Below are 24,689 nucleotides of genomic sequence, written 5' to 3' on the forward strand. Positions count from 1 at the left end.
TCAGGGACTTAGCGCACACACACACACACACACACACACACGCCTGCCTTCTTCCCAGGTAAGAGAGGGCTTCACCTCATGTTCATTGCGTTGCACAGAGGCTGCAGGACAACGATGGTGACAGCTGCTCAGAGGAACTCAATTGTAGGGATCTCTCCACAGGGTCTGGGCCGATTGTCTTCCAGGCTGAGCCCACACTTTCCAGTGCCTCAGCACTTCGCAGTGGAATCCATTTCCTGTGGCACTCAATGGCTCTGCTGGTTCTTTCAGATTCAGGTGCTGCGTGGGAAAGGTGCTCCTGGCTGGGGCACACTGCATGGGGCTACGGTGACCAGATGTCCCGATTTTATAGGAACAGTCCTGATTTTGGGGTCTTTTTCTAATATAGGATCCTATTACCCCTCACTGCCTGTCCCGATTTTTCACACTTGCTTTCTGGTCACCCTACATGGGGCAGCCTCTGGATAGGGTGTTCTAAGACAGCACAACGTTGGTGTGGGACCCCCCTTCATTACCCAGATGGAACTGGCTCTCGTCACTGCCCAGTTCTCCGCAGCATGACTCATGCTGAAGACACCCCACAGGGGCTCCTCATACATATACAATGCAAGACAGGGGGCCACAGGCTCCCCACTGCTCACCCCAGGCAAGATGAGCATTGTGCCTATGCCAAGAACAACGGGACTATTAAAAACAGAAAAAAAAAATCAAAATTAGCCTCTGATTTACACTCTGAAGAAACAAGGAATTTGTCACGTTCTTCCAGGGGACATTAGGAGTCGGCTTTTTAAACCCTTTTTAGACTTAACCTCTCCAACGTGCTTCATGAACCTAAGTAACAAATCAGCATTGACAGAGCTGGAACAGAATCCAGGAGTCCCAGCCCCATCGCTAGCCATGAGACCATGCTGCCCCTCAGATCTGGGATTAGAACCCAGCAGTCCGCACTTCTCAGTCTCCAACCATGCTGTTGCTCTACCACAGCGGCCAATGCATCTCAGCCCTGCCCTGAAACACCCTGTTGATCCAGCAGGTCGACAACTGCAGGTCTGAGTCATAGTTGCTCTCACAAGCGATCGGTGGCTGGAGAGGACTCGGGGAGGGGGAAGCAGAGGGGACACATCAGCCCGGGTCCTTGTTGTGCTGTTTCCTCTCTCCCATCCAGGCTGACCTTTTCTGCTGCTCCACAGACACAGCTGGAATTTGTGAAGGTGACAGCTGGCGCCCCATTAGTGCCTCTCCATGCAAGCAAATAGTGACGTGACGTTACTCACAGGGACATGCACTGAATCTCAGTGGGGCTGGGATGATGCTCAGATGCTGAAGGGGAATGAAATTCACAGCTGTCTCCTCCACAAACAGGAGCTCGAGACTCACTACCACAGCTGCTTTTCACAGAGGTGCTGATCCCTTCTACAGTAACTAACTAAACAAGCGACCTATCTCCTGCATTTTGCTTGGCATGACGTGGAATCCAGTACTTGGACTGTCTGTTTTTGGAGCATCTATCTCAGACTCCCAGTCCTAGCACATTCTCTAAGGTGAGCAGCAATCACAAAGGAACTGATCTCCTCTCCCCATTGGAATGGTATCAAGAGTGTGTCCATTTAGAACTGCTGGCCCAGGAGTCCTTATCCCATGTAGAGAGCAGAGGAGGACCATCGGCTGCGCTAAGAAGTGGCATGTATATTTGTACCTCGGCACAGTCCATATTGGAAATAAACTCATTTTTCTACATTTTTACTGGACTTTTCTATAATGTTGGTCATAAAATGCCCTCAGTGAAGGCATTTCACGCATTGTGTATTCAAAATTCCTACCGAACAATGAAATCAGCTTTTAAATGAGTTCTGTACAAATCAAAACAGCTGCCAATGCACCTCAGTCCTGTCCTGGAACATTCAGTCCTGCACTCATACAGCTTTGCCAATTACTCCTGAATTCTGACCTGCAGCACTCCCTACTGCTGCAGTCCTGAGGCTTTCCACAGCTCTGACAACACATTCAGTTCTGAACTTCAGCACTGTTACTCCATTCCTGAGTTCCCCTGCACCTCATCCCCGACCCGCAACACTCCACTAATCCAGCCTCTGACTTTTATGAGCTTCGAATTAATTCACAAATTCTTCTCAATAAATGAAAAGAAGAACTCTTGACAGACAGAAATCCTCATTAGTAAAGAGAAATTATAGTCATCCCACTGCAGGTCTGCACGATCCCTCTTCTTTGAAAAGCAGCAAATACTTATTAAGGGAAACATATCACATTAATGAAATGCAAACATTACTGATTCACACTAACCTTGGATCACAGAGATAGTCCTACAGTTTATTGAAGGGAATTGCAAAAGCCTCATTCATTTTCAGTCTGATCAACATGTCCATCGATCTGGCTTTGGGAATATGTTAAATTTGAGTACTGGTAGCACACGTGAAACAAAGGACCTGAACTGAAATGCACCTGAACTCTCGCCTTAGGGCACAAGGAGAAAAACTTGCTTTGCAGAACCAATTATTTCCATCAGTGTATTCTGGAACCTGTATATCTCTCTTCCCCAGCATTCCCCTAGTCAATGCTCCATATCCTGGCAAACAAAGGAAAACTGGATGATCTAATACAGAATTAAGCTACAGCTAGAGAGCTGTTGGCACATGCCTTGGGCGTGTTGGGAAACACAAAGCTAAAAACACCAATGGATGAGTGAGTCTTTTAACTGCAGGGCACCCAGAGATTCCTTTTGCACCCACTTCTTCTCCCTCCAATACCCAGCTCTTCCAGCACATTTACAAATGGTGAATAGAGTCACAAACCATTGCTGTGAATGAGCAGCTTGACCTTTCAAATAAAGGAGCAACAGTAAAGTATTGCTTCTCCTTCACCCCTGCATGTCCCCCACCACCAGCCATGATGACCTCATCATCTCTCAGCCTCACCAGGTGCCCTGTCTTTCGCCCACTCACTACCACCCCAAATAGACAATGAAGACACAACGGGATTTTATGGGGGTGAAGCCATGCACTATTGGTAGTTGACACATTACTGTGACATCTTGTGTCTCCACACCGGCCAGTCAGAATGCAGCTGAGAACCTCAGTCTCGCAAGCCAGATTCCAATGAGTTCTTTCTCCATCCATAAAATCTATGACGTATCCCTTCCTCATCCTGAGACTGGAAACGGACCAGGGAGTCAAACTCAGATTGTCTGCATGGCAGGAGAGAGCATTAACCTGTGAGGCAATGGGTCTGGCCTTGTGCCACCCCTCGAGTCCTGGTTCTTGCCTGTGAGTTGCTGAACTTACAATGACTTGATAAAGACTTGGGAATCAGATGGAAGCAGTTTAGCAATTTGCAGGTTTAAACCTTCATTCCTAAGGCTTGCAAATCACAAGACCTTACTATTTTTAAAATGGGTCATAAATTAACCATATGAAAACTGTCCAGGCCACAACTAGATCACCAAGTTTCATTTTATTAGGGTCAAAGGAAAAAAAAATTGTGTAAGTACCAAGCAAACAATGAAACCTTTTACAAAGGGAAAGCCATCATTTTTTAAAATCTCTGGAAATCCACATTTCAAAAGCAAGATAATGTATCTTGAGAAAGCAGAAGGGTGTTACGAAATCCTAGTGGTCAGTACTGCTCTTTCCCTCCCATCCCAACACCCCATTACACAAGAAGACACAAATTGTGCAGCGCGGCTTCCTCGGGCAGCTCGTTCCACTGAATGCATTTATTTAGAAGTAATCTTCTCATTATTGATTGTTATTTGCTTAAATGTCAGCACCGTGCAAAGCCCAACAGCTCTGACCTATGAATTATTAACAGAAGAAGGGAGCCCTAACCTTTTCCTATCAGAAAGTTCACCTGTTGCTCTGTATTCCCCATGATGAAAGCACCACTAAGAGCAGATGGCCTCGTGTGGGCATTCCAAATGCCTCTGCACTGCAGTACAGCTGCAAAGGAGCTTCAGGAGACTGCTGTGCTAGGTGGATGTAAGAACACTGCTCCAGCAGGAAAGGAAGTGAGGGAGACCAGAGGTTTCCTAGACTCTGCTTTCTGGGCTGTAGGTGCAGAAAGCAGCTATAGGGCTGCTGTGCTCTCCCCAGTCCAAGAAAGGATGGTTTGGGGGTTAAGCCACTGGACTAGGAGATGTGGATTTGATTCCCATCTTTCCCACTGACTCCCTATATGACCATGGGCCAGTCCTTGATCTCACTGTGCTTTCCCTATGAAATGGGGATAATGTTTCTTTTGTCTGTTCAGGTTGTAAACACTTCAGGACATGGGACCAACCAATACAATGGGGCCTCTATCTTGACTACAGCCTCTCGGTGCTACTGTAAAGCAAGTATGATACCACCACCTGTGAGTGTGCCTGGCTTCCCCTTCCAGTAGATGGGAAATAAACATCTGTTAACATGACCTAAGTACAGTTCTTCATACAGCAACAGGGTGGTTGCTGCCCTTTTCTCGGAGATGCTGATCACTCCTATTGAATGTCAAGCTGTCAGGGTCCATAAAAAGGAATTAAAACAGTGGAAGAAAGGGTGGAGCAGCCACAATCATTGAAAACAGATGTTTCCTGGACTATCTTTTCACAGTAAACATGACAGTAAAGGCTGGGACAGTGAGACAGCACCAAAGAGAGGTACGCAATAGACTTTGTCTAACTGTGTTCCTTGTTTCCATTTATAGATGGAAACACTGGGGGGAAGCAGATAGGAGGGCAGTTTTGGTTTAGATTCACTGACATGACACAACAGAGCCTTACTAAAGGAATGTTAACATTTTGGGTGGGGAAACCATTAAAAAGAAACAAATAGGAGCATTAAGCAGACATTCGGTGTTGACCTGCAACATTGCAGTTTTGTCTATCAGGCAGATTTACCTAAAATGTTTAAGACATGAGTTTACTGTAAAGACTGGGATTTTTAACAGGGAACTTCCAGTGTTGTTATTCGGAAGACTCTGTAGGGAGAGAGACTATTTGCACAGGGCAAAAAGTACCCCTCTACAGAGGGCAAGCCCAAATCCCGATGCCATGTATGTCCCATGTAAGCCTTCAAAACAGGATTTAAATTGTGCACAGGTATTGCGCTGCTGCTCTGCACAGAGGAGAATTTCATCCTCAAATGTATCAATCACCCAGGCAACAAAAAGGCATGCAGGGGCTTTTTACCTATCATGCTTTGTACAGTCTAACATTTGCCTTCAATGTAGTGAAGTTAATTTAAAAAATAACAAAATGCAAAATAAAATCAAAATACTCGATGTCATTTCACAGCAACCTCCACCTGCATTTCAACTTCAGTCTGGAGTCCCACATGCCATCTTTTCCCCAGCCAAGTGACAGACACTCCATATGCCTTGCTGTTGATCACAAGGGGTACATTGTCAACCTGACTAAAGAAACAAGATCTAGAGAACCGGTTTGTCTAACGGTACGTCTGCACTACCCGCCGGATCGATCCCCAATCACTCTGCCGTTGACTCCGGAACTCCATCATGGTGAGAGGCGGAAGCAGAGTCAACAGGGGAGCGGCCGCTGTTGATCCCGCACCACGAGGATGCAAAGTAAGTGATTCTAAGTCGATCTAAGATATGTCGACTTCAGCTACGCTATTCTCGTATCTGAAGTTGCATATCTTAGATTGATTTCCCCCCACCCCACCCCACCCCCGGAAATGACCAGGCCCTAGTGTGCTGAATGCTAAGCCAAACGTGGGTGGAGGGAGGTTCTGTACCACCAGCTTGCAGGGTGACTTTTACCTAAAGTAACAAGCTCCTCAGGCATGAAATTACAGCAAAGCAGAGAAACAACACTTACAGCATTTACAGAGTCAACAAGGGAGTCATTGCGGCATTCAGACCTTAATGACAGCATTAAGGCTCTGAACTGATTGGCCAACCTGCTTTCCCACTCGCTAACGACATGGAAACCTACACATCCACAGCAATAACTAGACAGATTTACAGAAAGACTCCTTGATGTCATTACATATCAGAAGGAGGCCACTTACTAGTTCCCACAGTCCTGGAGCCCAAGAATCACCCCCATCGGGCCAAGAGTTTCACAAGTGACTACTGATTTTGGGTGACCAATCTGACGCACCTTGAAAGGGCCTGTTTCTCAGAACATGCCGAGCACCACATACATATTGTTACCTCTCCTTCTCCTCTGGTCCCTGCTGCAGAGTTACCTTTTTTCAAACAAAGAGTTAAATAAAATAGCTGGAGAAGCAACCAGCCAACCCTGCAACTGTGCAGGAGGAAATGTAGCCCAGTGGTGACCTAAGCATTTCATCAATACTCATCCCTAGTGAGTGCACGGGACTCGGCGGACAAAGGGAAGTGCAATGTCCTCTACTACATTTCAAATGTAATTTTCCAGATTAAAGCCATGCACGGTTCTCTCAGGGTTGCACTATTTCCTTTCCTGGCTTCTCCGGCTCTGACCCAATAGTGTAATGTTAAATCAGAGCCACACTGCTGCACTCTCTGCCCTTTTGACCTTGCTACAGCAGCTTGCTCAGCTATTAACCTGCAAACGGGCTGAACGATCCACCTGCCCTACACAGCCACTGGCATATGCTTTCCATTACATACACTTACTGTTCAACAACTGCAGCCCCCCAACTTCAGCATGGCATCCCCACACATGGGCAAACCTATTCACAGACCATTCTCTGCGCCACTCTCTCATACAGCCACATCTCATCTGCTCTCTCTGGTGTGTGTGCTATTCACACAGGATGAAATCATAGAAGCACAGAATATCAGGGTTGGAAGGGACCTCAGGAAGTCATCTAGTCCAATCCCCCGCTCAAAGCAGGACCAATCCCCAGAAAGATTTTTGCCCCAGATTTCTAAATGGCCCCCTCAAGGATCGAACTCACAACCCTGGGTTTAGCAGGCCAATGCAAAATGGCCATCTATGTGCAGGGGGCCAAGCTTACGCCCCACTAAGTTCCATTTAAGCCCTTGGAATAGGGCTTAGGTTGGGCACAGAGCTTGTGCTGTCTGTCCTTTGCACTGAGAGAAAGTTCACCCACATTCCCTCTCTCAGGCCCCTGCACAGGTTTCTACGAGCCTGATGTAAACATCGTTTTTAATCTGGTTCATAATACAGTATATGACTGTAAAAACTCCGGTATAGTTCAATACTGTATCATCATTCTGGAGGGTCTCTGACAAAAGAGAACTTGTAGATTTGGGAAACTGAATCACAATAATTACCCCCTTTTTACCTATAGGCGGTTTCCAGGCTTTCTACGCATTGGAGACAAGAATTCAAAGGACATTAAATGTTTTTTTTAAACACACACACACACACACACACACACACGATTAAATGAAGCCCCTGTCTTTACAGAACTCAAGGCAAATGAAATAACATGCCATTAAAACAGATAACTAACAAAAATCACAGTTTGTTTGAAAGTGCATGTTTCTCCTTGGAAAGTATCTCCTGGACAGGGTGATCCCAGGGATTTTTCTCTATGGTATGGACTGTCTTGTTTGCTGATATTCTCAGCATTTCAGAGAGTCATTGTCTCTGCTGTACTGCTGGTTTTTTGGGTTTCTTTCAAATGCTGTTATCTGCAAATAATGTTTCCTAGGAGTAGGCAAGCAGCTATTTAGCAGATGAGGACTACGGAGAGAGAGGCTCTGAATTTTCCTGGTGCCAGGCAGTATCCTGGCGCACAGTCTAACATAGTCATTTCTTGTTATTTAGTTTTGCTCTTCTCTAGTCTAATAAATAATAATGCAGGGAGCAACGGGGATAATATATTCGTAGGCAGCTGCTGAATTTTCAAACTGTTTCTTACCAATACGTTCCGGAAATGAGCTGCACAGGCAAACAGAACTGAGCGCAGATGATATACTCTTTACAGCTGGAGGCTTGCAGAATGAAATCACTGGGTGGGAAACCTTTATTAGTGAATCTTAACAAGCATTTTTTTTTTCTAGGAAGGTTTAAGCAGCTGGCTGACAACACTGGTTGATCCTTTTTGGTCCGCAGGTGTGTTGCTAACCTCCTGTTTTTTTCCTGGCTTGCTTTGACTTCCGGGGTTTAAGGATGGTGTAGTTTGCATATGACGTATGCCGCTCAGACAGGAAAGGGACATAGAAAGCACGCAGCAGCTTTGAAGACCTGAAACCAAAAGGGAAAACAGACTGGTTTTAAAGTGATCATTTAGAAGACTTGTTTTGAAGTGCCACAAAAGAACAGCTGATGCCTAGTACAGGGCCTGGGACTAGGGCCTCGTGTCAGTAAGGTGGGGGAGCAGAAATGACACAGACACAACAGGCTCCATTCTGCCTTTTCTTCATCAGTCAAACCAAAGCTGTTTTGTATCAGGATTACCGGCTTTAGAGTAATCAGCCCTACTAGTTCAGAACTCTTTCCCCACTGTACTGGCAGTGATTATGAAAAGATGGTTACTCCTAGATGTTATGAGACAAAAGGCAGACAGTCAACCATGATGAGGTTGCACAGGGCAGTTATTCCAAAACTCCCCGCCCTGGAAGAGCAGCAAGGGAGATGCTAAGAGGCAATAAGTTAGTTGCTCTGCACTTGGCTTTTCCGTTTTCCTAATGTCTACTCATTTTAGGAAGCATGCTCTTCCCCACCCTCTCCCCCAAAAGAATCCCTACAGCAGAGATGGAAAGAACCCCATTTTGGCTCTAGGGTTTCAGCATATCGCTCTTCTGCTGCAGCACCCCAAATCAGAGATGGGCTGAACCATCTTGTGTCCTGCCAGGTGACTTGCTGCAGGCTGTCAATCTTCAGAGGGATGTTTACCCCAATCCTTTTAGGTTGGGAACTAGCTTAGCAGCAGCACTTTGCTACAACTGGACCAATAGAGCACTTGTGTGAGACAGGCTTGATGGCTGTATCAAATTAGTATCCTTTTGTTTGGCTGCTAATTGTTGTAGCACTGCTAAGTTGGTACATTTTAAGTGCATGTATTCTTCTGCTGAGCAGATAACTTAACTTAAATCCTTGTTTAAATAAGGAGTGCAAAAATAAGATAATTTCCTTCATCATCAGAGCCGAAAATTCCACTGAAAAGCCATGCAATCTTTAGCAATTTCTAGAAATTGGTGCTGGAGCAAGGGTGTTTCATTCTAAATACCAAAGCTAATTTTAAGACTTATCTCTTTCAGATTACATTGCTGGGAAACCATCAGCCTTGATAGATGTATAACTAATGCCATCAATGCAAATGCCTGCCAAGTAGCAAAAGGCTGGATAAGCAGCAGTAACGGTCAAATCTGTGATTTATAACATGCTGAGAGGCCAGGGACAGCACACAGATCCAGCGTGTGTTTCTGGACACTCCTGAGATGCTCTCTAATTTGAGTAGCTTGCTGATAACACAGCAGAGATTGTGGAATCAAATGGAACTTACTAGCGCTGCCTGCGCAGTATTCAATTCACTCTATTTAAGGAAAAGGCGGCTGGTGGGTTTGCTTTTGTTTAGAAGCAGCATGAAACGTATTTCTAAATCAGAGATGCAGCTGAAAAACAATGACAGGAACTGCCATTGTGAACATAGGCTCCATGTGGACTCCAAAGGCACTTGGAAAATTCAGTGCGTCACACTACTTGGGATCTAAGGGAGACCATCAAACTCGTGATCTCTTGCAACTTGGAATACAGGTTTCCCACAAGGAAAGGCATCATTTATTATTTGTATTAAATAAATAAATAACAGGCCCCAATCAAGATCAGGCCTCATTTTGCTTGGTACTGTACAAACACTGAGTAAGAGACAGTCCCTGCCTGAAAAGTTTACAATCTAAATAGATGAAGGGTAGGGGAAAGGGAAGTGTCATTATCTCCAGATGGGAAACTGAGGCACCAAGTGATCTGCCCAAACTCTCAGAGGCAGAGCTGCAGATTGAACCCAGTTTTGCCTTAACGAAAGGGCCACACATCCTCAACACCCACCATTCCTCTTGTCTGCTTTTAGCCAAGCACAAAGACTGCCCTTGGGGATGTAAAATGACATTTAGTTCATTTCAGAAGGGTGAGAACCAAAAGTTCCATTCACTTTCTGAAATAACATTTGGGCCCTTTGCAAATTATAAAGCACCCTGCATGTTCCCAAAATTAAAAGAACCATTGGAAATTCTCATTTCTCATGAGATCCTGAGCTGCTGGAATGGGAATGTGTTCCAAGCACAATCGCTTAGTAGCAAATAACTAGGAGGAAGATGGTAATTTTCACGTTTTGAACAAGGAGCATTCTTTCCAGCTGTCATTTCTCTGTTCTTGGAAATTGAAGACACTTCCCTCTCTCCCGCCACCCCCCTTAAACAAGAATGGATGGAGGCAAAGGCAACTTCCTCACAAAGCAGTTCTTGCATTTCCTTCTCCGCATCTTGGAGCTAACCAGCGAACACCGTGTCATTGCTGTGCTTTGCACTAGCATCTCCCCACCGCGGCTGGCCGCCTTCCGCGACCCGAGCCAACAGTAACACAAGGTTTGGCAGGCACAAGCACTGAGATCCCACTATCCTGAAGCTTGGAGCGCACTGTTGAACGGCTTTAGTTTCACTTCATTTCACTCAAGAAAAAAGCAATTTCAAGCTGTTTTGGATGCTCGTTAAAAAACAGGAGCATGAAAAATGAGAGTGAGGAAATTGGCCCGCTGAGCTAGGAAATAGCAGAGACCAGCACAATCCCCCAAGCTCTGGGCTTGGTCGGGGTAGGGGAGAGCAGCATGTGTTAAAGTGAGATTGTTTCTTTAATTTCCCATATAAAGCTGGGCTAGGGGATAGAAAGGCAGGGGGCACCCCTGACTGCACTCCTTTGCACACAGTCTGCAGCACAGGAACAGCCTTAATTCATGCAGTCCCCTCCATACTCATGTCATGTTGACAGCAGCTAGACAACAGAGTCTCTTCCTCTGACTCAGAGCCACGTCGACACAATGGGAGCCCATTTTGCCAAGCAGCTGGTGACAGAGTCTGATTTTTGAAGCAGCAACACTCAGTAGCTGAAATCCCCAAGCTAGCACCAGCATAGAATTATAAAAATGTAGGGTGGGAAGGGACCCCAAGACGTCGCCAAGTCCAGCCTCCTGCGCTGGGACAGGACAAGTAAACCTAGACCAAATCTCACAAATATTTTGTCCAATCTGTTCTTAGAAACCTCCAATGAGGAGGATTCCACAACCACCCCTTGAAGCCTATTCCAGAGCTTAACTGCACTTAGAGTTAGAAAGATTTTCCTAATATCTAACCTAAATCTCCCTTGCCCATTACTTCTCATCCTACCTTCAATGGCCATGGAGAACAATTCATCACCATCCCCTTTTTAGAACAGCCCTTTAACATAGCTGAAGACTTAACAGCCCTCTCCCGCCCCGCCACACACACACCTTCTTTTCTCAACACGCCCACTTTGTTTAACCTTTCCTCATAGGTCAGGTTCTCTAAACCTTTTAACATTTCCATTGCTCTCCTCTGGATTCTCTCCAATTTGTCCACATCTTTCCTCAACGGTGACACTCACAACTGGACCCAGCACTCCAGCTGAGGCCTCACCAGGGCCAAGTAGAGTGGGGATAATTACCTCCCATGTTTTATCTATGGCACTCCTGTTAATATGCTTTAGAATGTTCGCCTTTTTCACAACTGCACCACATTTTGGACTCAGATTCAATTCGTGGTCCACTGTAATCCCCAGATCCTTTTCAGCAGTACTACCACCTAGCCAGTTAGTTCCAATTTTGTAGTTGTGCATCTGATTTTTCATTCCTAACTGAAGTATTTTGCACTTGTCTTTATTGAATTTCATCTTGTTGATTTCAGACCAATTCTCCAATTTGTCAGGGTTGTTTTGAATTCTAATCCTGTCCTCCAAAGTGCTTCCAACCCCACCCAGCTTGGTGTCCATCTGCACATATTATAAATGTACTCTGTACTCCATTATCCAAGACACTAGTGAAAATATTTAATAGGACCGGAGCCAGGACTGACCCCTGTAGATATGCCCTCTCAGTGTGCAGCGAACCACGCTTTGAGGACTGTCTTTCAACAAGTTGTGCACCAACCTTACGGTCATTTCATCTGGACCACATTTCTCTAGTTTGCATATGAGCATGTTATGTGAAATTGTGTCAAACGCCTCACTAAAAGCAAGAGCTATCCTGTTTACTGCGTCCCAGCATCTACAAGGCCAGTAAACCTGTCAAAGAAGAACAGGAGTACTTGTGACACCTTAGGGACTAAACAATTTATTTGAGCATAAGCTTTCGTGGACTATAGCCCACTTCATCGGATGCATGTAGTGGAAAATACAGTAGGAAGATGTATATACACACAGAGAACATGAAACAGTGGGTGTTACCATACACGCTACCAGAGTGATCAGTTAAGGTGAGCTATTACCAGCGGGAGAGAAAAAGAACTGTTCGTAGGGGTAATGAAAATGGCCCATTTCCAGCAACTGACAAGGAGATATAAGGAACGGGGGGGGGGGGGGGGAATGGGGAGAATAAGCATGGGGAAATAGTTACACAAAGTAAAACTATTTCCCCATGCTTATTCCCCTGCGCCCCCCCCCCCCCCGTTCCTTACATCTCCTTGTCAATTGCTGGAAATGGGCCATTTTCATTACCCCTACGAACAGTTTTTTCCCTCCCGCTGGTAATAGCTCACCTTAACTGATCACTCTGGTAGCGTGTATGGTAACACCCATTGTTTCATGTTCTCTGTGTGTATATACACGTCTTCCATCATTTGTTCCAGTATCTTTCCAGGTACCAAAGTTAGGCTGACCAGTCTATAATTCCCTGAGTACTCTTTGTTCCCCTTTTTAAAGACAGAGACTTTATTTTCTCTTCACCTGTCCTCTGTGACCTTACCCATCCTCCATGAGTTCTCAAAGATAACTGCTAATTGTTCCAAGATTCCTTCAGCTAGTTCCTTAAATACCCTAGGGTGCACTTCATCAGGCCCTGCCAATTTTAATATATCGCATTTACCTAAACATTCTTTAACCTGTTTTTTCTCTGTTTTCCCTATTCTGTATGTCTCAGAGTCATGCAGAAAGACCACTAGCATGTCCTTCATTCCTATCCCCTACAGCTGTTGACAAGAACTATTCTTCCTTCTACCCCTGCCACCATGTACCTGTCTAAATTACAGAGATGTCAAACTCATGGCCCAGGGACCAAATACAACCCACAAAATGTGTTTAAATGACCCTCATGGCATAATATTCAGAAACTACACAATCCAAGGTTTTCATTTGAAAACAAAAGTACACTGCTTGGCCTAAAAGGTGGCGAAAACCTTCCAAATGGGACCCGAGTGTAAACCACTGCAGTGCTGTCTTTCTGAGTCTGCTGACAGAAACACCAGCTTAGAGAGATGTGAACTTCCACACGTATTCAATTTCCTTGGGATCTCAGTGCCTAGAGCATTTCAAATGTGAGCAATAACTAGAAATTGTTGCAGGGAAGGAGATGGAGATGACAGAGAGGAAGACAGACAAGAACAGACGCTGGGAGAGGAAGAGAAACCAAGGGCAGAATGTCAAGCAGCTCTTTCCACTGGGTAATGCTGGATGCAACAAAAAAGTGCCAAACATAAAAAATGGTCAATTTAGTTCTAGAATAAAGGCCACATTCTACTCTTGATCTCCATGCAAAGCTCTCATTGTGTGTGTGGGGGGGGGGTCTATGTCCCCCTATGACACTCTGTACCTCAGGGGAACACCCAGCACCCCCATGTTCGTCCTTGTAAAATGATTATGTGGTATCCAACGCAAAGTCTGTCATGTTCGGAAGGCTCATGATGCACTGAAAGCATTGTTGTTATAGTGATGTTATAGTAATATTATGGGTTATAATTTAATGAATATAGTTATGAGGCTGAAAATGTATCCTCATGGCTTAAAATAAGCCCAGGCAAAAACTCTCCAAGAGGAGACAGACAGTTCACACGTCATCAGGGCAGGTATGAGACAAACCCAGCCCAGCCTCACAGGAAAAAAGGACGGTGGCATAGGCAGCAACAAAAGGATCTGTTCAAGTGAGTCACCTCCCTTCGTTTGGTCAGCATGGGACTGCTTTGAGGTAATGCTCACCTGACTCTGAAGGGGCGGGGAGAAGGGACAAAGCCAAGAGGGGAAAAAGGACGTGATAAAAGGAAGTGAGTTTGCCATGGTTGCTCTCTCTCTTTCACTTACATCTACAGATGCCACACCAAGTGACTGGAGCGCTGATCAAAGGGGAGAGCCTGGCTAAAGGGCAACCAGTCAGCCTGTGGTGAGACGCATCTAAGTTTGTAAGGTCACTGAAAGTGTTAAGATCAGCTTAAAATGCATTTTGATTTTATTTCATGTCACCAAATCTGACTTCTTGTGCTTTGACTTATAATCACTTAAAATCTATCTTTAGAGTTAATAAATCTGTTTGTTTATTCTACCTGAAGCAGGGCGTTTGGTTTGAAGCATGTCAGAGATCCCCCTTGGGAGAACATGCCTGGTACATATCCATTTCATTGTTAAATTGACAAACTCATATAAGCTTGCAGCATCCAGCAGACATAACTGGACACTGCAAGATGGAGCCTCCTAGGGTTGTATCTGGGACTGGGGATATTGGCTAGTGTCATTCGGTTGCACAATCCAAGGAGCCGCTTACATGCCAGAGGCTGTGCATAAACAGCCCAAGAGTGGGGGTTCTCACAGCAGAGCTGGGTCCCAGAGTCAAGGATTGGAGTGACCTAGCAGATCACCAGTTCGGAAAACACCAGAGGGGAATGTCACACACCCTGCCCCCAACTGCATGGACCATAACTGAATGTGGAATTCAACTCTCTCTGCAGAGTGAATTTGACATCAGGCCTCTAGGATCTTTAGATCAAGGTGGTGTTTGTGCCCACCAGAAACGTAGGGGTTCTAATACATGTTTGCTAATGGAGACTGCTGGATCTGCAGGGCCGTTGCAGGATCTTATGAACAGAATTAAGAAAGTGGAAAGGAGAGAATTCACACTGACTCCAGTAATCCAGCCAACAACTAAATGAAGAACTCTAGAAAAAAGAACAGCTTTGACACCAAGAAAGCACAGTTGGGCTCTAAAGAGGCTTTCTCCAACCAGGCCTGTCTCTTCAGACCACTTACTTTTGCACAGCAGGTGGTGGTACCAATGTATCTGGCCCTCAATTACAAGCTGAGCTTTCATGCTCATTAAGCCACAACCAGTTTCGAGCTGAAGGGCACTTTGTACAATAGGACACTGAAGCACAAGGCTGCTCTGTGCTAAATAGCCACACGCATGAAGGAACGTCTCAGAGGCTTTGTCTACAAGAAAGAAAGCAGGAGTTGTAATTCACTGCTGGTGCAGTTCCATTAGAAACTTAATTTAGATAGGGTTCAATCATCTTTACCATCTGTCGCTGAACCCAGAGCTTCTAAGACAACAGGTGACAAATGAAGGGTGAGGGGAAATGGATGCAACTGAATCTATACCATTTTCATATATGGGTATGGCTACATTTGGAATTTCAAAGCGCTGCCCCGGCCGCGCTGCGGGAGCGCTGTCGCGGCAGCACTTTGAAGTGTGAGTTTAGTCAGAGCGGCAGCGCTGGGAGAGAGCTCTCCCAGCGCTGCATGTAAACCACATCCCTTACGGGTGTAGCGTGCAGCGCTGTAAAGTGTGAGTGTAGCCAAGGCCATATATTTGCTTCTCTTTATTTGTCCACCTGGAGTTTGTGGGTGTGGCCTTGATCAGCACAGAGCTCCTATTCAGCAGGCCACTAGCTAGATAAACTCATGAATTGTTACTCTACAGTAGAGGATAAAGGGTCCAATCCGATGCTCGCAGAAGTCAACGAAAAGCTTCCACTGACTTCAATGGCCATTGGATGTGGGCCCAAAGTGTGAATGGCTACGTGTGCGCTCCCATCCGTCCTTCAGAGATTTGTCTTGTTTTGAGAGAGGAGATTAAACACTTTAGGAAAGAAAAGGCTCTTTTGCTAACACATCTGGCAGCCTGAATTTCTCAGCTCAAGTGAAGGTCAAATGCCTGCCAAAGATGGAGTTTCTGAAGTTAGCCCCAGTAGGAAGAAGGGACAAGAGGCAGAGAGGGAGAAAGGAAGCAAAGATGGAACTCTGCCACAGATACAGGGGTTGGGATATTCTGGTTCTCTCTGTACACAGGGAGTCCAAGAGCAGATGCATAGCCATGACCGAAGCTGTCTGTGCATTACTGCAAACTTATTAACATTGGCATTTCTTTGAGGTGTACAAAATTCCACATTGACCTTGAACTCAAAAAAGGAAATAACTTTTTTTTAAAAAGCCTCATACTTGATATTGAGAAAAGCAGCATTAAATGGTATAGGGGAGTCTCTTACCTATCAAACAAGGGATCTAATATTTTAATATATTTTAATATAATATTTTAGCACAAGGTGACTGGATCACTCATCTTGCATTCAGACTATTTTACAATGGAAAACATAAGGGCAAGAGCAGGAGTGCCTGGGGCTAGCAAATGGCTCAGCCTAAAGAGCCAGAAAATATATGCTCCTCAATTGGGAGCTTTAATATATTTCCTCTTTTCTATGCCAGAAAGGCAGCACTCAGCCAATACAGAATTAAATGGACCTGGACAAAGCAGCTGCCTGAGTAGCATAATTAGTTGGTGGCTCGGAGTGCTCTCTAATTCAATTAGCAACACCATTTATCAGAGGGAGCTGAGATTTACATTTGCACTTGCTGACGTCAATGTGAGAATCGCAGGGAGTCCCAGAAGCCTGCAGTTTAGCAGGCATGAATTGAGCTGCTGGGGTCATTTATTTCCAAAGAATAAGAGCTGGAGTTGGAAGGGTTTTTAATGTGCCTCGCTCCATGGCCCTGTGCTGCAAACCTGTAATCTGAGCTGACTGCTGCTTCCCTCACAACTCAGCTCGAGGTGATGCCTTTTTTTTTAAAGCTGCATTTTAATCATGCCTTTTACACTTACTTCATGTTTAGCAAGGGCTGCTTCAGCATTGTTTGTGTGGAAGCAGGTGCCGGATTTGATATACGCGTCATTGCACCGGGCTGAGGACAGGGAAAATGCTCAGAAATGAGCCATTTGGGTTTATAAAGGAGGCTCCTGAAACACCTTCCCTGATCCCATGCACAGGCATCTGTGCATATATGCACACATGAGCTTTTCTGCACAGACTTCCCTGTGCTGCACTCAGTTGTGCAAGATGTTACACATGTAGAGTTTGCAGGTGAAATGTAGGCAGCTCCTCTCTGGAAACAGCCCATAACTATCAATAGTCCTGCCTGAGGTGATCATTTTATAGCCCGATGTTTTTAAACCCAGCCCAACAGGAGAACACCGCCCTTTAGTGACCTGCTAGACAAGATGACGCTAAGCATGGCACACACACATAGCTCATGTCACCAAAACAGATTCATCAGCCAGCTGCCTGCACTGTTCCTACTCTGGGGAGCCTGTGCCTTCCAACAGTTCCAAGTGCCTTCAGGGCAGAGTGCCAGGAGGGAGGTTGCAATAGATTCTATTTAAGCTTTCTGCAGGGACATTCGCCTAATCTGCTGCAGCTCCTATAACCCGCACGTCACTGTTCCTCCTGTGTGGCAACGTTCCCAGTCCTGATAATTACCCTCTCAACTGCAGCAGGGACAGCACGGGTTGGATTTGTCACTTTAAACAAATAAACAAAAAAATTCTGTGCCTTCAGGAGCAATTGCCACAGCTCTCACCACCAGAGAGGATGCTGGCACCCAAGATAGCAGACCTGTGTGATCTCTCGCATCACTCCCATCAGCACTAATTCACAGGACTGGTTAGAAAACATGCACTGCATCCCTTGAATAGTCCTTTGTTGCATTGCTCTGGTGCCTACAGCGACATTCACAGCTGGCACAGAGAATGAGCGAGATGAGACACTCACTTTACTGGCCAGATCCGCTCCCCAGGAGGCTTGGTGTTCAGCAAGACTAGGCAAATTATGTCCAAGCTCAGTGGGGGCGAGCAAAGGAAAGACCTACTTAAACAGCAGGCAACGTAGCCACGGAGTCGCAGGGAATAGGACCCACCAGGAGTGCCCTCTTTGCAAATGGATAAGTGTAAAGTGGATGTTCCAGTCTCCACTCTAGGCAGTGGAATGTAGGGGCCACACCTGGATTTGCAAGGTGGAATGGACTCCATCTCTTGGAGACGTTCAACCCTCAACAAATAGATCTGCAGCCTATATTAGCAATTAGCTCACCAGCCAGCTGGTAAGAACCCAGCTCCAGTCCTGAAATGAACTAGTGTCCAACTGGAGAGCCAAGAGCAAAAGCATGGTGCTTCCTAGCCACTCCAGTGATATTATAATGAATGCCTATAGTGTGAGTCAAACAGTACTTCTATCTAAGGCACATGTCTGGTCCCCCTCACTGCAGTGTTTAAGCATATCACAATTGGTACCATATTTATCCTCACCACACCCCGTGACACAGGGCAGTGCTATTCTCTCCATTGTACTAATGGGAAACTGAGGCACAGGGTTAAGTGACTTCCCCCAAGTAACACAAGAAGTCTCTGACAGAGTAGGGATTTGAAACCAGCTCTCGCAATGCCTAGCACCTGGACCATTCTTCCTCTCTGACAGGCTTATGACTAGGAGGTTAAGATGTAAAAACTTTACAAGCCGGCAGGACAAAACCAAGAGCTTTAGAAAAGGCATTTTCAAAGCCTTTTCCTGCCAGTGCACTAGTGCCTGGACAGCACAGCAGGGCCCTGATTTTGGCTGGAGCTTCTAGGTGCTCAAGTGATACAAGTAAATAACGGGAATGGAGCAGATTTAGAGCTAATAAGCCTTATTCATCTCTCTGTGCTACAATCACTTGAGTCAGCTTTGCAGAATCCATACTTCAGTCTAACATTTCCCTGGTCAGGCAGGCCCTGGTTCAGGGCACAGTTTAGCCTGGTTCCATCAGATTAAGACTTTGGGGTTTTGCTGTAGGGTCTGGATCAGGAGCCTCTATGGTGCTCAGAACAGTGTGTGAAGTACTTCAAAACTCCTGGGAAAAGAATGCAATCAATAATGAACACCAGGCTCGCTGTGGGGAGGGGTGCTGGAACTGCTGGCAACTCCGCCCACATCCTGCTGAACGAGACCCCCTCTGCTGCCCATTCCATCCTTTATATGCACCACACACTCCAGCCACACAGACTCCGACACTCTAAAGTCCACTTAATTGGTGGGAGGACTGCCTGGCACAGCGCATCCTGAACCATGTGAGCCATCAAGGTGCACAGCAGGCATGCAAATCAGACCTGCTGCTATGGCAACCTGGCCTTCTGCACACACAAAGGCACCGCACCTTCTTTCTGCTCAAGCTGTGAGACACTGATAGGGAACAGCACGGAGAATTTCAATGCAGCAGAAGTGCAAGCAAGAGAAGGGAGGCTGTCCAGAGACACATATGGGGCCAAGACTCCCACTGGCTGATTATTTCTGATACCCTGTCAGTATGTGCTGCACGAATCCCTGGCACCACTGCAGTCCCCTCCCAGGTGAAAAGAGCTCAATAAAGAGCAGTGGGGTCCTTTGTTATGGGGTGAAGGAAGCCATAGACAATCTGGCCTTTGTTCTAAATGCTCAGTAACTTCTCAACCAGAGAGCGCAGGATCCAGGCTGAAGCAGGTGTCCAAGTGCCAAAGAGAAAAGAGACACTATTGTTTTACCTGCCTCAAAAGGGGTCTGTCTATTCTTTATTATTCTGCAGTTTTACCTGATTGATTGCTAAAGAGACCGTGACACCGCGGTTACCGTGCTCCACAGCTTTCATGAGTCCCCCCCTTCTTCTGGCTATTTCACAAGAAGTCTCTGTCTGCTGTGATGCTGCCGTTCCTCTACTATGCCACCTCTCCCAATGGAAACAGCATAGCACGGCCTCTCACTGCAAGCTGGACGAAAGCCATCATTTGCCAATCAACAGTGTCTGATGTTGAAACTGTCCAAGCGAGCCTACTAGGGCAAGGTGAACTCTGTCATCCCATTAGTTTAAAACCCTGAACAGCTGACTGATGTGATACCTAGCTTCTGGGCTGCCATGCCATATGTCTGTTTGCTACTTGTCCCCTGGTGTCACATGGTGGCTGGCTCTCAGGATTAACATAGGCCCAGATCCCCTATGCCAAAGCAGGTGCTCCCAGCCAAACCAGCTAAGGTGGTGGGGCTGCACCTGGGCTATACAGGGTGCAGGGAAGTCCAATGAGGTCGGCACTAGAAGTGGCACTGCAGAGTGAAGCTGCAGGAAGAGAGGGTCTCCTGCAATGGTCCCAGAGGAAGGGACTGTACCTCAGGGAAGAGGGACTATGCCTAACCTAAGGCCGAGTGGAAGATTTTTTTTTTGTTACCTTGTTAATTTAATTTAAAAAAACTAGATCCATTGGGAAAAGTGCTTTATTGCAGCTTCCCATCACCCGACTGCGTTAGTTTGGAAAACGTTAGCTGATCATTTGTCTTGTGCACCAAACCTGTCCTTAGTAAAGAACCATGGGCCAGCATGTGAAAATAAGGCGGCACTGGATTCTGTGTTGCTGCTTTTGAATGAATCTTTCCAGCAAATCCCTCTTCCCATCGCATGACAGCTGCCTTACAATACCTTTATAAATAAGCATTCAAGAATCATTTAGAACAGGGAGCTACTGCCCCACAGGGATAGCACGTTGACTTTCAACCTAATATAACCAAACACTTCCCACCCCAGAGTAGCCTGGAGGATGCTGATTTCACTTTCATTTCTTCTCCTCCCAACAGCTTTCTAACAATTCTTGTTCAAATAAAAAAGAAAAATACATTTCAGCCAAAGGTGGACGCTGAGCTTTCATTTTTAAAATAATTTTAAACCATTGAGGTATTTCACCCTATAAAGCAATATTGGCCACGAGCACCAAAGCTGTATTAATACCACACAGACATCCCCATGTAAATGCCTGTCCCCATGCATGGAAAGATAACTTGAAATGATCTTCTTGGGAAAGGTAACTTCTACCATTGCATTTCTCCTACCAGTACATGGATCGCTTCTTTCATATGCAGAAATTCAAACAGAATTAGCTCATGCACCTTTCTGCCCCTGTTCTTCCTTCCCAAACTTGTGAAAACACTTACCTGGAAGTATCCAGGAATGGTTTGTAGGCAATGCTGACCCATTCTTCTTTGTTGGCGGAGTATCTCGGCTCCCTTGATGTTTCAATCGCTCTATCTAAATCCACCAGGTAATGGCATTTGGAAATGTCAATCTGCAGGGAGAAAGGAAGTCTTGTTTTTTATCTAGTGAGGTGCATTCTTCACTTCCTATCCTAAACCAGTGTGTGTACACATTCTCATGCACTGCTGAACCACTACCATGTTTCACCCCAGAGCTGGCTGCATTTCAGTGGTGGGGCAAATGCTCTTTCAAACACAGTTAGAAAACTTGGTGAAGTGTTTTGGATCTATTGAAATGAAAGGTTCTATAGCAGGGGTCGGCAACCTTTCAGAAGTGGTGTGCTGAGTTTTCATTTATTCACTCTAATTAAAGGTTTCGCGTGCCAGTAATACATTTTAACGTTTTTAGAAGGTGTCTTTTTATAAGTCTTTAATATATAACTTAACTATTGTTGTATATAAAGTAAGTAAGTTTTTTTAAATGTTTAAGAAGTTTCATTTAAAAATAAATTAAAATGCAGAGCCCCCCAGACTGGTGGCCAGGACCCGGGCAGTGTGAGTGCCATTGAAAATCAGCTCCCATGCCGCCTTCGGCACGTGTGCCATAGGTTGCCTACCCCTGTTCTGGAGAAATGTAAGATATTACTACTACTGCTGCGGCCAGGGGCCGCTTCTCTAGAGCAAAGAATACATACCTTGTGTGAGCAATTTCAAGGAGGATGACCTCCCTCAGCTCACTTAGTACCATAACGCAGAGTGAAGCAAGCATTCAGCAATACAGCTCAAACAAGTGCACGGAGCAATCAGAAACACAGCTCACATGAGCGCACGGGGAGAGAAGTTTTTCAGGAGACCAGAGAAACAATCAACGTGTGAAGAACTTATTATCTAAGTGAAGCAAACAAAGTCTTGATTCAACACCCAATGAAAATCCTTCCAATGGCTTCAATGGGCTTTGGATCAGTTTGCATGTGAGCACAACACTCACCACAGTGCCACATGTATAACAACTCATCTTCATCCAGAAAACATCATGTGTGCCTGCTCTCAAGAAACAAGATTCTCGCCCTCAAACCTACTCTCAACCGGTGAACGCACACAAAGAACGAGCCAGAAGGGAACAAGGACTTCAACAAAAAGCCAAGGTGTTAGGAAAGCCTCGCTGTCTCCGGGCACACACAGTGCTTGCCCTAGGTCAAGCAATGTGATTATTCAGGGTCTAAAACTCCACCTCAACATACATCGCCTTTTCAGATTAGTAGTGGAGTCATAATGACACAAGGGAAAGCGAAGGGAAAGGCAATGGGAGAGAGTGAGAAACTAAAGGCAGCAACAACTGTAGCCAAACTAAACACAGTCTGTTCTTGGGCTGACGGGAGAGGGATTCCATCACAAAGTATCTGAACAAGGCCTCTTCCTTAACTGCTCTGGGGGCTGTTAAACACCACACCTCATCATTGACTGGAGCCAGCTCCAAAGCCAGTGGAGCTGTGTAAATGTTAAAATAGGCAGGGACTGAACTCTGCACTGCGACTGCAAAGACCAGCCCTTTAGGTCTCTCCCCTCTGGCAAGCTCAGCCTGAATAGTGAGCGAGGGAACTGGAAATACTCCATTCTGGGTGGCTAAGCAGGTGTTGAGGAACTGGGAAAGGTGAGTTACCTAAGAAATTACTGTGGGGTCCACGGGCCGTGATGGAGCAGACCAGGCTGGTTCGGAAGGAGGCAGAATGAGGCTCTTGGCAGCTCCACTGTTTGCAGGAAGGCCCAGGGAAGCTGAAGTGGTCATGGAATCGTCAAGAGAGACAGAGCATCTAGTGACTAAGGCCACATCCAGACTACCCACCGTATCGGCAGGTTAAAATCGATTGCTCGGGGATCGATATATCGCGTCTAATCTAGACGCGATATATCAATCCCCGAGCGCGCTTATATCGATTCCGGAACTCCATCAACCCCAACGGAGTTCCGGAAGCGACAGGGGGAGCCGCGAACATCGATCCCGCGCGGTGTGGACGGGTGAGTAATCCGATCTTAGATATTCGACTTCAGCTACGTTATTCACGTAGCTGAAGTTGCATATCTAAGATCGATTTCCCCCCCGTAGTGTGGACCAGCCCTAAGGCTCAGAGACTCTGGGGACCCCGGTTCATTTGCCTGCTCAGTTCTAGACTCACCATGTAACCCTACACAAGTCACTGCCTCTCTCTATGCCTCCGTTTCCCCTCTGTAAAATGGGGACAGCACCTCCCTACCGCACACGAGGATGCAATCTATTCGTGGCTGTGAAGTGCTCAGATCCTACCATGGCTAGCAGTTAGGGGAGGCTGAGGTTCACCAGCAGGTAATTGCCTGAGCAAGCCAGAGTCTGACCCCCACCTTTGGCAGATCAGGAGGATCTTTCACTGAGGCAGCTCTTCCAAAGCCATTTCGCCGTCATCGCACACTCCATCTCCCAGCTGTGACAGTCCGTGGGGATGGTCGCTGTGTTTCCTCAGGGTAATATGGTCCTCAAACAAGGTGAAATGCAACTGAGCAGCCACTCTTCCCTGCTTGCCTACAAACAGGGCGAGAGCCTCAAATCTATCTGTGCAAACGGGATGCTCCTCCTGCAGAAGGAAGCGCGTCATGGGCTGGCATCGCAACCCAACTTGCCCCCTTCTGCAATGTATAAGAAACGGAATTCTAGAGTTCAAATGCTCGCACAACACTAACTCAGCTATATTGCACAGTCAATATAATTCACTAATCACAAAAATAACGATGTTACTGTTCATTGTTTACCATGCAATATGCAGGATGTGCTATGTAGCTTAGCTAGCACAGTGGGAGCAACCTCAACTCTGGGAATTTCCTAACTTCTGATTTCTCAACTTTAATATTTGTGCATTTTCTGGGCTCGATTTTGGGAGTTATTTGATATTTAGTTTCACTCACTGTTCTAACTTGGCACCAGCTCTCAGATTCTTGGGGTTTCCAGTCTCACTAATTCTCATGATTTTACCATGAGAACTGCTGTATTTGGTACAATATTCAAGTTCCAGATGCTGGAGTCGGATGATTGTGAGAATCTCGGCCTTCATTTAAAAAAAAAAAAAAAGTTTCTAGGTCTCACGGTTACAAAGAGAAGCTTGGAAATGACCTGAGTGTATTCTAAAGGCTCAAAATGTGTAAAGTAAATAAAAAGAATCCAATATCTACTGTTTTTTGAAATCACATTTTTAAGAGAGAGACTCATGGGTTTTTTATGCTTCCATTTGCTGTGGCTCTTTACTAGCACAAAATGTCAGGCTGACATTTCCATTTCATGCTCTCTCGTCTGGCCTCCCATAAGTATGTATGTTGCAGTTACTATCATATTTGCAACATATCTGATTTTATGCAAAAAGACCACGGCTGCCCAATCCATCTCACATGTACACAGTAATCCGTTAACCGTTTCAAACAGCCAGACAGCGGTGCTAATCTACTGGTACATTTGGCTGGAGCTTAAGTGGATT

The 24,689-nt window shown here is 45.8% G+C and overlaps 1 protein-coding gene across 9 annotated transcripts in view; it reads right to left on the reverse strand.

The window, feature by feature from the left end:
• Positions 1-7,916: 7,916 nt before the first annotated feature.
• The window catches only part of LOC127033808 (alpha-1,2-mannosyltransferase ALG9-like), a 52,761-nt gene continuing 35,988 nt past the window's right edge, over positions 7,917-24,689 (reverse strand). For all 9 annotated transcript variants that reach the window (XM_050922019.1, XM_050922021.1, XM_050922018.1 and 6 more), the window contains 2 exons: positions 21,154-21,284; positions 7,917-8,155 (listed from right to left, as the gene is read on the reverse strand). In XM_050922019.1, coding sequence (XP_050777976.1) covers positions 8,032-8,155; positions 21,154-21,284 — 255 coding nt within the window. In that variant the 3' untranslated portion in view covers positions 7,917-8,031. The remainder of the gene's footprint in view (positions 8,156-21,153; positions 21,285-24,689) is intronic.

The sequence above is a fragment of the Gopherus flavomarginatus genome, chromosome 13 (genome assembly GCF_025201925.1).
Source record: "Gopherus flavomarginatus isolate rGopFla2 chromosome 13, rGopFla2.mat.asm, whole genome shotgun sequence".
NCBI lineage: Eukaryota > Metazoa > Chordata > Testudines > Testudinidae > Gopherus > Gopherus flavomarginatus.